This window comes from Balaenoptera physalus (genome assembly GCF_965194825.1).
Source record: "Balaenoptera physalus genome assembly, chromosome: 8".
Taxonomy (NCBI): domain Eukaryota; kingdom Metazoa; phylum Chordata; class Mammalia; order Artiodactyla; family Balaenopteridae; genus Balaenoptera; species Balaenoptera physalus.
Window position 1 is genome coordinate 105,985,867 of NC_138887.1, and position 12,261 is coordinate 105,998,127.

General features: G+C 38.0%; 1 protein-coding gene across 19 annotated transcripts in view; it reads left to right on the forward strand.

The window, feature by feature from the left end:
• The window catches only part of CALD1 (caldesmon 1), a 182,429-nt gene that overhangs the window by 136,749 nt on the left and 33,419 nt on the right, over positions 1-12,261 (forward strand). For all 19 annotated transcript variants that reach the window (XM_082472951.1, XM_082472950.1, XM_082472948.1 and 16 more), the window contains one exon: positions 10,366-10,512. In XM_082472951.1, coding sequence (XP_082329077.1) covers positions 10,366-10,512 — 147 coding nt within the window. The remainder of the gene's footprint in view (positions 1-10,365; positions 10,513-12,261) is intronic.

Consider the following 12,261-nt stretch of genomic DNA (forward strand, 5'->3'; position numbering starts at 1 on the left):
TGCTGTAACTTTGTAATTTATAACTAGAAAAAAATATTTTTAGAGTAAAGTCAGTTATCTCCCCTACTGAAGCAGTGCCTCCCGTACTAGGTAACAATTTTAAAGAACTAGTGACTGTATTGGTTTATACTCTATTGTTGGGGTGTCGATCTGCTGGTGCAGGACAGGTGCCTCAGCCAATTTAAGTGCTATCTAAGAATGTCTCTAATGCCCATGTTTCTCTCTCTCAGAGCCCCGGCTGTCTGATTCTTCAGCTGTCGGTGATCTAATTCAGTTAATACACACACAAATGTGGGAGCTTAGTTATTTAATATTACTTTATCTGTTTAAATGTTCACATTTTTATAGGGGTCTTCTATTAACTTTAACTATGGAGGTCTTTATTTGGTTTGGTTTGGTTTGGTCAGGCTGGCTGTTTACCAAATCACAACAAATAGGTATCTGCTTTATTCCTTCCACGTGGAGCAGGCCGCATCGTAGGAAAGGTTTCTGTTGACTTAGGAAGATGATCCACCAAGTGCAGAGCAGAGTCCTTGACTTCTTTTCATAACAGTAGGGAGGTTGGACCCATTAACAGCCATTGGCTCCCAAGTCCCCTACAAGAATAAATGTTCTTCACATAGGTCCAAAGTTCAGGATTTGGCCTTTCATTTTTCCATTTCCTGTCTCTATTCAAGGTTTGTCTTTCTACTTGCTACCACTTGTAAACAAAACTCTGCAGTTCTATCTATGAGCCAGCTGGATGTTAGGTAAGGTTGTGTAATACCGCTGGAGTTGGGGAGGTAGTAATCACCCCAAAATATGCTTTCTTGTTAGAATAACGGTCCCATCACTCACCACAGTTGCTGGAAACAATGCTCCAGTGTCATATCTATCAGTATATCTGAGCTTTCTGTTTCTGAAGGAGAGAGGAAGGACAAAAGCGGGGGTGGGGGGGGGAATGATGGGAGGCCATGCCGCCACCCCAAGGGAAATGGAGCCAAAAGAGCACTGGGAGAGAGGAAATGAATACTAAATCTTTTTCCAATTAAGAAAAATGAGAGTGGAAGCAGGAAAGCTCCAGAGGGCACTTTTGAGGGAGGAGAAGATCATAAAAGGCCTGTTATGAAAATCCATTACCCATAAATTTCCCTGCATTAAGCACTGCCTGTGTAGAGAGGATGCTGAGAATCCTCTCAGCTGACATAGGACATGTGACTTCAGTTAGCAGTACCCACATGCCATGTACCATTTCCGTCAGCATGTCTGAAATACCGCTTTCCCTTACAGGAATTCCTTCTAATTAGTCACAGGTTCATAATCTCCACTTAAGGACATCTTGTTTTTGTTTTCCCAATCACTTTGTTTCTTTTGTCCAGTGTTTAGCAATGTGATAGCAGTACCATAATTCAAAGCCCCACCACGTGAAATTATGAACCTTTGTACTGCATCACACAAATATTTCAAATTTGGGGGTAATATTTTAATTTCTAGATCACACTAAGTGTAAGACTCATCTAAAATGAGTTCATTTTTTTACATTTGAAGATGGCAATGGAAGTTTCTGTTTCTAGGAGATTGTCTTTGACTGTGAAAAGAATCTGCTTGTTTATATATCTGTGGTCAGATGCAGTTGCATCCAAGTCGGCCACTGGACATGTGGAGGTTTACCTGCACCCCGCTCTAAGGCAGTGTTTTTCATCAGCTGTATATCCATGTTCAGACCTACATGCAAGAGAAAGTACTGGCAGAATGCAGCATTGCCAGTCATAGGCACCCAGGTCTGATGAATTGTTTTATCATGTTTTACTCGAAAATAAATTACCTAAGCCCAAGGTTCATTGTCCACATCTACTATGCACATTAAACCAAGATTGTCCTTTAATAGATACAACAGTCAGAAAACAACCCCAAATCAGATTTTACTTTTGAATGACAACATTTTTAAAAGCCCAAGTTTATTAATGATCATATTTTATTTAAGTTTCTTATTAGACAAAGAATCCTAGGTTGGGGATGAAGAAAAGGTAATGTTTATGAAAACATAGGTAGTAATTGGGTTTATCCTGTATCAGCCACATTTTATACCAGTTGAATTTCAAATCAGAGTTAAAGGAGAGGAAAGTTTGGTTACTTTATTTTAATTATCTTACTAGCCACTTAAACATTTCTCTTACTCCTTGTCATTCATTTCAAATCAAAGCTTAACTTGACTTATCAAGTGAGGAGTAAAGTATATCTTCTCCATCATCAATCTTCTCTTTCCATATCTACACTTTCTGAACATTTATAAATTAAAAACTGAACTGTTTGTATCTGACCAAGCTTATCGTTTGAATAGGGTGGGATAGTGGGAGTGGTGCAAATTCGGTCCTGTTTGTAACAGAACAAATAGATTTTAGTTTATCTCAGGAAACTGCCATGGAATTATCCCTCCAAAATCTGTGTTTAGTAGATTTGACAGATGCATTATTCCTTTAAAATATAAATGTGAAAAAATAACAATTCAGTAAGAAATAATCCAGATTCTATTCATTTTATTTCTACTGAATATCTATGGACTTTAAAAAAGAACATGGCACCAGTTGAATAAAAAGTTAGACACTTATCTCATCCAAACTATAATCTCAAGAAATGTTTGGGAAATCCTGTATCTCATCTGTCATTATAAACTACAGCTATTCATATAAACATAGATGAATCTCAAAAGCATAATGTAGGGTGAAAGAAACTAATCACAGAATGCATATAGTATGATTATATAAAGTTCGAGAAGGCAAAACTAAAAAATGAATTGTTTAGGAATGCATCCCTTGTGGGTAAAACTACAAAGAAAAGCAAGAGAACAATTAAAATTCAGGTTAGAGGTTATTTGGAGGCATTTAAAAAGAGATAGGAATGGGGTTGAGGAAGGGCACATAAGGATCTTCAAAGTGCTGGTGCTATTTAAGCTGGGTAGTAGGTACTTGGGTGTTTGGTTCATTATTCTTCTTTTACGTGGTGGTGTACTATACACTCATTCATAGGTACAATATATTTCATGCTAAACGTTTTTTTAATTTAAAATACTGACCCAAAACAGTTAGAATTCATCTTTTTAAAATTTCCTGATACAAATGACTATCTGTATCAATTCAGCAATGAGTCCCTAAGCTTAGGGGCCTGCCTGTCCCAGAGCAGGACCGTCCTGAGAACTGTGTCCCCGTAAGCCCTAGTCAGCCATACAACCCTGAGGCAGAATCAGAACTCGCCCTACTCCCGGAGTTCCTTCTAACCATACATGATCAACCAGAGCTGACCTATTTGTTTGCCAGGACATCACAGTCATAACGATACTAAGAACCAGCCTTCTATGAGAGTGTGTGGAGGCAAGGCGAAGAGGTTTTTCTCCCACTGCCTGATGTTGTTTCTTTCTACTCTGTTCCGCGACACGTTTCCCCACCATGGTCTGTGGTTATAGAAACTCATGTGATTATGGGATGTCACCATTATATAAAGCATATGGTAGGCTGCTGGTGATAACTTGTGGTGAACAACATGTATGAGAACACTGAAGTGTGCAAGCACACAGTGTCTTACTGTTGAGAACCAAAATTTATGGCTGGTTTGCAAACCTTAGTAACTCTCAAATGTGTGTGTGTACAGGGAGATGGGGTGGGACATACCTCTCTTCCTGGGTAAATTTCTTTAGAGTAATGTATCCCCTTGCATGCTTGCACTCCCATAAAAGGCACACCCCTGACATAGCAATGAGTCCTTCAGTGAAATTCAGCATATTTTTACCTTCCCTACCAGAAAAAAAAAAAAAAAAATATATATATATATATATACATATATTCTAAATGAGGACGGCTTTCTTTCATTCTATCCTATATTAATTACTAATAGACCGATCGACTCTTAGCTATTAATCCATTTCTAAACATATTTTGACCGGAAAATATTTTTATTTTCTTGATTTTTTTTCCTCCACTGTAATTTTTAATGCCTTTCTTTTAAGGAATCCAAGGGAAAAACATTCAGAATTGGACCTTATGTGCATTAAATGAAACCACAGCATTTTACAGATACCACATATACATAAACAAAATCATATTTAAGAGCCTGGAATGTATCTATAAACCTCTTTTAACTTTCAAATATACAGTAAATCTGCAGAGCAAATATGATTCATTTCAGCAGGTCAGGATTTTCCCTCCTGATCACAGCATTGCCTGAAATTTTACTAAGAGCATTTGAGCAATTCACAGGGCCAATTGGATATGTTTGGAGAATCGCTTGCATTTCATATTACGAAAGAAAATCACTGGGGTTTTTTGGCACATGAAAAACAATACTGAAAGTATGTATGAATCATTTTTCCTCCTAATAGTTGATGACCACATTTTCAACCCACATGAGGCTTTAACTCTAAGTTGGATCCCATATTAAGACCCAGGCTAAGACAATGACATTGGCAGAACCAAGAATGATGGAAATCAAAGAAATGTAATTGACTAAGAAGTCCTTTGCAGATGTGAACCCCAGTCAGTCTTCCTCCTGAGTCTGGCCTGCGTGGGGAATGCACAGCTGCAGAAAGCTGGGGGCAGGATGGTGTTTGGGATTGAGTGTCACAGTTACAACCTGGAATCTTTTTCAACCAGCACCACCTTCTATCGGATGACTCCTTGCATGAAAGAAGAGGTACAAAGGGATGCAGGGAGATGAAAGCGGATCTTAGGGTTCAGCTAAGTGTCTGCTGGCCTATAAGTTCCTGTGAATTCACAGATGATGAACTATTGGTAGGAGTCCTTCTTTCAGGTAGCGAATTTATTTGTTCTGTTGGAATTTTAGGTGCAACATTCTCTTTTTAAAATATAGGAATGTGGCAGAAGTAATTAAGGAAAACAGAGAGACTTGGAAACTTTGATCTGAATGGGGATCTCTATAAGTCTTTTGCACACGGGCCTCATTTTAGTGCCTTGAGCCTTTTATTTTCTCCGAGGTTTTCCTCACTTAACCTGTGGGTTTGTGTGTGTGTGTGTGTCTGTGTATGTGTATGTTTATGTGTGCTTACCAAGCACAAGGAATGTTAAAGGATGCAAAAGAGCTTGAAGGGGACAAGTCAGAGTCTGTTCAGTGGCACTCTGGTAATCTCTTTCTGTATACCAGTAGTTCTCTAGTGGTGAAGTTAGTGGAAGAGATTCCTAAATTTATTTTCTGTAGTCTGATAAATAACTGTTTCAGGTATGAAAGACTGCTCTGCAAAAATGTATAAATGCAGTGGTTTATAAGATACAGATTCCTTTTTTATGCAGTGTTGAGTTTATAGACTTTATAAAACATTTTTAATAAATAACAAAACTATAAGCAACTGTCATGATATTTTAATTCTTCTTGATATTTTAAAGAGATCCACATTCTTTAAATGTTAGTAACCATTGCTGTAAGATATAGAAAATTAAATCTTTTCTTTAGTGCTCTTAAACTTGTAATAAAATCAACCCCCTCATAAAACTGGTTATTGCTTGTTCTTGTTCTATTTTTAAACATGGTTTCCTGATAAGAGATCTTGTCTTGTTAATAAAATGTTATTGCCAGCATTTTTACTTGAAAACTTTAAGGATCAGGTACTGGAGTCTCAAATCAGAAAATAGCAAAATAAAAAAAACCAGACAAAATGAAAGGAAATGAGAGTAACATTCTTCACACTATGGAGAACACAGGGTTAAAAAACTCTGTACTGTAGATGAAATCATAGTGAGAATTTTGCCAGTGTTGAGCAAGTCTTGAGAAATATTTATTGGAGAAGATGGGGTGAGGGGGACATTGGGGCAAGGTGACAGCTAGTGCCTTGCTCCTGTGTCTTACTGTGGAAGCCTCTGCCACTTCCTCTTTATCTCATCTAGTGTACATTTAGACCCTGGCCCAGCCAAATGTAAAGACGCTGAGTCCTCAGTGGTTTCATTATTTGCCATGTCTGCAATACTTTTATTTATTTGAACTTTCTATCTAAAAGGCACAGCTTGTAACATGATTATAGTGTTACTTGAATACACTGAGGCAGTAGAGGTCTGGTGGTAAAGACTTAAAAAGTCTTTGGTGTGAAAGCCACAACATTCCAAGAGAGTTTTCCCATTGCATAGACCTGTTTTTTCTTAAAATATAACACCAGGATATTTAGGCAGTGGTTCTGGGAATGGAAGAAAAGCCAGACCTTTCTGCTTTTTTCATACCACTGACACAGTCAAATAACATCATGTAATTATTACGGACTTCTGAGATTGTTCAGCACTTATTGATACACACACATACACACACACACACACACACACACACACACACATACACATACACAAGATCATCTCTCTCCCGAATATTTGATGAGCCATTTTGCTGCCAGCAGCACTGGGCTTCCGGCAGTAAGGTCAATCATACCTTTCTCCAAGCGGTCTCTAAGAGATGAGCGAAGGCAATTACCCAGAAACAAAGCATAATACTCCAGAGTAAACCTGCTGACCCCCAGCCTGGGTGGGAAAGTCAATTGAACATTTTATTTAATAAAAGGTGCCTTACATATCATTTGGGATTACTCATTTTTTAAGTAAAATGCATTTGATTAAAACTCTAATAAACATAGTTTAATCTTTCTCAGATGACTCAGAGGAACTTCGAGTCCTCCGCTGCTCTGAATCATCTGGGAACATCAGTTGTCTTTATAGTGTACGATACAGTAGACTGGTTACTGCCAGCATCTGCTGAACTTTCACAGAAAGAACAAATGGATTGTTATGCTTTTATTACAACCCAGTGGGTGGTTAGGTATGAGATTTACTAGTCAGCAGCACTTCAAATACACTTAAGTCTGGTGTGTGAAAAGTTAGAACGTTAACGTTTTGTCTTTAACTGAAGCCTAAAGCAGAGTTGTTGTGCTATCATGTGGACATATTAAGGATGTTGTGTTCTCATCTGTATTTTGGGATAAATTCTTGTTATGGTGAAATTAGCACTCATACATTGCTGATGTTACATACCTTTCTGGAGGGCAAATTGTCAGTGTTTAACAGGAGCCTTTAAATGAGCATATCTTAAACTCAGGAATTCTAACTTTTGAGAATTTTTCCTAGGTAAGTAATTGAACAAGTGGTAAAAGTATATCTATAGTGATGTCCTTTACAGCATTGTTTATAAGAACATAAATTTGGAAAAATCTTAACTGCCCATCAGTAGAAATCTGGTTAAATAGATTATAGTACATCCACATACATACATCCACTACGTACATCTAGTCATAGAATACTGTGTTGCTGTTGGAAATTATATTTTGCTAATGTGTTAAAATAGTCATAAATAAGGTAAATTAAAGAAGCTATTTCTAAAGTAGTATATATAACATGATCCCACTTTGTTAAAAATTAAAATATCTATGCATGCAAAGGAAAAGTTCTGGTAGAATACATTGAATGTTAATCATGTTCATATCTGAGTGGTGGATTAGGGAACTGATTTTTACTTTCTCTTTTGTACATTTTTTAATGTCTGGTTTAAGAAAATAATAAGTGCATATTACTTTTAGAATCAGAAAAAATTTAACAACTAAGGTTTTTCAATTTTGAAAGAAAAGTAATAAACCTCTGGTAGTAGTATGAAGAGTAGTTGCCGTGGGAGAGGCCTGAAAGCTAAGCAACCGCTGTGTGCTCTGCCCTCTGAGGACTAAAGTAGGGAGGCCCACATTTGAAGAATTTCTACACATATCAAGTCATTTGGCATGGGCACAGTTTCACTTACAAAGTCAACTGATATGTTATTGAGCCAGCAGCCAGGCACGTTCTGATTCAAAATGCCATGAAAACATTTTGGCTCCTTTTTTGTTTTTAACTATGAAAACAATTTTAACATGTTTCTTTATTAGTAGCAATAAAAAGTCCTCAAAAATCTAGCTCTGGCAACTGTGTATCCTAGGTAAGAGTCCACCCATGGAAAGTGATGATAAATTTTAAGCAGTATGAAGCAAGAAGAGTTAGCAGAGACAGGGGCAGCGATCTGGTTGTGGAAGGCCACGCCTCCGATGAGAAACCTAAGATGAAGGAAGACTGAGCGTGACCTGGCCGAGACAGAAGGCATATCTAGGTCATGTCAGAACTAAAAGCCAACAGCATCCGCCATGAAGCACATTGGGTGGGTGGGAGGAGGGAGAGTAACACCCCTGAGATATTCAAGTATAGTGGGAAATTAAGGGCTTCAAATGAGATTCCATTTAGGAGCGGGGAGGGTTTTGTTGTTGCCATAGGGTGTCCCATATGGAGCTTTTATGCGTCTTGCTTGTCTTGGAAAAGGAAGGCCCCAAGTAATAGCCAAGACCTCATGGCTGATCCAGAGACGTAGAAGGGCAAATTAAGACTTTCTGTTTGATTAGCTTGGGAAGCAGTCATTAAGGACTCATTCTCCCTTCTGTGGTTAAAGCTGTCTACTGAGAAATAAGCCAAAGGAATATGAGGCCAAGAATCTGAAGACTGAAGCCAAACCACTGGGAAGGGCTTTCAACTGCAAACTACAATGTGATTGAATTAGAAAGGAACATTCAAATCATGTCATGCTGTCACCTCAAATTCAACAAGTCTAAAATTGAACTCATCTTTCCTCACAAAGCAGCTCCTCCACTGCACTTTCCTAATAACAACAAAATACTACACTGTAGTATGCCTTACCACAATACACCCATGATTTCATTTGATTGTCACCCACTTACAGACAAGGCAGTTTAATGCAGGCTAATCAAAGGGCTGCAAGCTGGGGAGAGACCAGTTCTAGAAACTCGGTTTTCTGAGTATTAACGTAGTTATCCTTTAACTATATCACACTGCCCTTCTCTCCATATTTGTGGAAATAAACCAGTCAGCTTTATAGAATTACTAAGTGACAGTTTATTTATATTGGCATTTGAATATTGCACACTAGCACATTTTAGCAAGTATGAAGTCGGAGTTTCTTAAGTAGCAAAGAACAAACCAACCAACCTTCAGAACTGTTCATCTTGTTTTTGTAAGGTCAAAAACATTCATAGCATTTGTATTATTGAAGTCAAAAGATAGGTAAAGTAAAGTACTGGATCTAAAAATACCTAGTTTGTAAATCTAACATGAGCAAACCATCATCAGTCATATTAGGTTCGTTTCGTTGGTATAAATTATATGATTCTGCTGTTTTGTTTTCTTTCATTTGTAAATTATTTTAGCTTAGTCATTATTGATAAGCATGAAACGTTTACATACCTGGATTTCTATTTGTAGATATGTAAGTAACACTGTAAAAAAGCATGTTAACTCTCCAAGATAAAAAGCAGTCTGCTGCACAGTGCAGCTCCATTGCATTCCATGCATCCATCGGGCCAGCTTGTTCCTGGGCCAGCCAGCACTGCCATGCCTTCTCAGCACTCCGTATGTCCGTACACAGTCTTCCTTCCAAAACAGCCAGGTGACCACGCAGGCTATCTCCTCATGAGTCTGGGCATCTGGAGTTCCCCAGCTCTGATTCTTTACTTGGGAATAAATATTAGGGGAAACGTATCTAACTAGTGTTATTGATTGTATAATTTCCCTAAGTAGTTCTTTGCTTCCGATAAACTAGGAAAGCTAAATACCATATATGCATGTGAAACCCTCTGCGCCTCTTCTACCTGCCTTAGCCCTTAGGTTTCTATCTAAATACACACCTGTGGGCTCCCAAGATGTGCCCAGCGTGTGGGTAGTGGGACACTAAAGCAGTTTTAGAACAAAAGAGGGGGCCTTAGAGGGCGCTGCACTGACTGTGAAGCCTCCTATCAGTTGTCAATAACACTTTTCTTCAGTGAAAGTGAACAAAAAGGAAAAAATTAAATCCAAGCAAAGAGGATATCCTGCTCTGGATTTTAGTTAGCTGTTTGGCTTATTAATGCCAAAGTCCTGGTTTGGTAACATAACTTGATTATTTTCTGACCTTTGTGACAACATATCCACAAATAATTCATACAACATGCTGAATCTTTTCAATAAGTGTTTTGAGTACTTTCAGTTCAGTTCTTTGGATTTCTGCTTCTAAATCTTAACATGCTAATCATCAGCTGAGTGAAGAAATCTAAATATGCTAACCCACAGTCTCCACAGGCAGTTGCTTTTGTGTAAATTTTTTTAGTTTAGGCTGTTATTGGGTCATTGTAAATTATCCTCTGTAGCTATTGGACTAATGCTTTTCAGATACTTGAAAGTTTAAAAACTAGTCAGATCAGGTCTCTAAACTTAAGGAACAGAACCATCCTTTTAGAACTCTATGTTTCAGTAAGTAGTCAAGTTCAGGGTCGATCCTTCCAAGAAGCTGGTGAAGATGGTGGGCAGTTGGCAAGCTCAAGAAGTTGTCTTTGTGATGTTACAGAATCGCCTACCAGCGGAACGACGATGATGAGGAAGAGGCCGCCCGGGAACGGCGCCGCCGTGCCCGGCAGGAAAGGCTGCGGCAGAAGCAAGAGGAAGAATCCTTGGGACAGGTGACTGACCAAGTGGAGGTCAATACCCAGAACAGGTACTGTCCTCTTCAGAAGGGAGAATTTTTCCAGTTGCTTCTTAGCCTGTCTGATGAAAGGAATGTGTTGGGCAAAGCATCCCCTTCTCAGCCCAGTTCAACTCTTTCCGTCTTTCTAGCTTGTTTAATTCTTCTGTGGATATTTTAGGCAACTAACCAGATTGGACAGTCAATCTGATTTAGACATTAGGACACCAATGCTCCTTTCTCCCCACCCCACCCCCCGCATCCCATCCCCTAAACACACCCCAGTTGAAGGATTTTATTTTCTTTTGTAATCTAGTAAATTTTTTATTTACTAAAAATCGTGGGTTATATGCTTAAATAAAGAAAACTATTTACCTTCATTCTTTAGGGTATTGTTATCTGTTTTGAACTGAAGATGTATTAGTTTAATAGTCCTCTGTACCTACCAGTAGCAGATAATATTTGAATTTTAAAAGTAGGCATGAATTGCAAATGTCTTATTTTTCCTGATATACACCCTAAACCAGTATTCTTGGATCTCTACAATATTCAACAAGGTGCAGAATCCTGTTTAATTTAATGTAATTATTCAAACAAGCTTATGAGTTTAGTACTACATTTTTTCCTATACCAGTCCTGGTAGAAATCAGGAAAGTCGAGAATACTTAATAAGTTCAACTTTTTCAAAAGGGGCTTTTACAAGTTCACACATACAGGGTCACACAGTGCATTACGCTAATAGTATATATCATTTATATGCCCCAAGGTATAGAAAAGATGGGGAGGGGGAATGGAGAAAAAAAATAATTTTATTTTTAAATTGTGGACTGGTTAAATATAATGAAATCATCATGTAAGATCTTTTGTGTGGCTTTGGTTTTAGATTCTTCTATTTTGTGTGTGTTGGGAGGGCACTGTATTTGATAATCCCCTTCATTCAAACTGTGTAGAAAATTCTGAAGGGAAAGAGTTCTGGCCTCTTTAACGTGAATTTGAGTGGGTACACAGAGGGTTTCTGAAGGCAGTAGTGAACATGCTGGCAGGCAGGATGATTCAATCAGGAAGCTTCTTGGTTAGGTGGAAAAACAGACTTTGTCCCTCAGTAAGTAGCTCCTGATTAGGGAGGGAGTATAGCAAAGAGGTTCTCTGGGGTTCACTACCTGCCTTTGAATCCCAGCTTGACCCTTTCTTCACTAACTGTATTTCTTCAGTCCAATGGAAGTAAAAATCATACCTTTCTTTTAGGAATGTTGTTAAATTTAAATGAGATGATAATACCTGTAAAATGCACAGTGCTTGCACATAGTAATTTTGACCATTATTAGGAAGATGGTAGCAGAGTCTTACAGATCAGGGCTGCATAGTCTTCACTGCCTTTTCTATTTCTGAGTTGAAGGGCATGGGAAAGAAAGAGTTTAAAAATGACATTTTAAGGCCTTTTGTGAATCTGGTTATTAGTGAGTAATCAACAATGCCTTAAAAAATTACTAGTGCCTATAGTTTTCTTGCTTTTAAAATCTTGCTTCTACTTGTGTTTCTCTTCTTTTTTCACATTTTACTATTATTAGTTATTTCATGCATTGATTGAGTACAAAATTCTTTTTTTTAGTAGTGCATATTCAGATCTGATAACATGTGATTTACCTCTGACATACTAGTTAGCCACAAGAAGAATAAGTATTCTTCTTATGGCTAAACAACTGACTGGTACTCAGCTTCTCTTGTTGATTGCTGTCCTGATTTATAAATAGCAAAGAAAGGTTCAGTAGAGTCTGTTGTTTC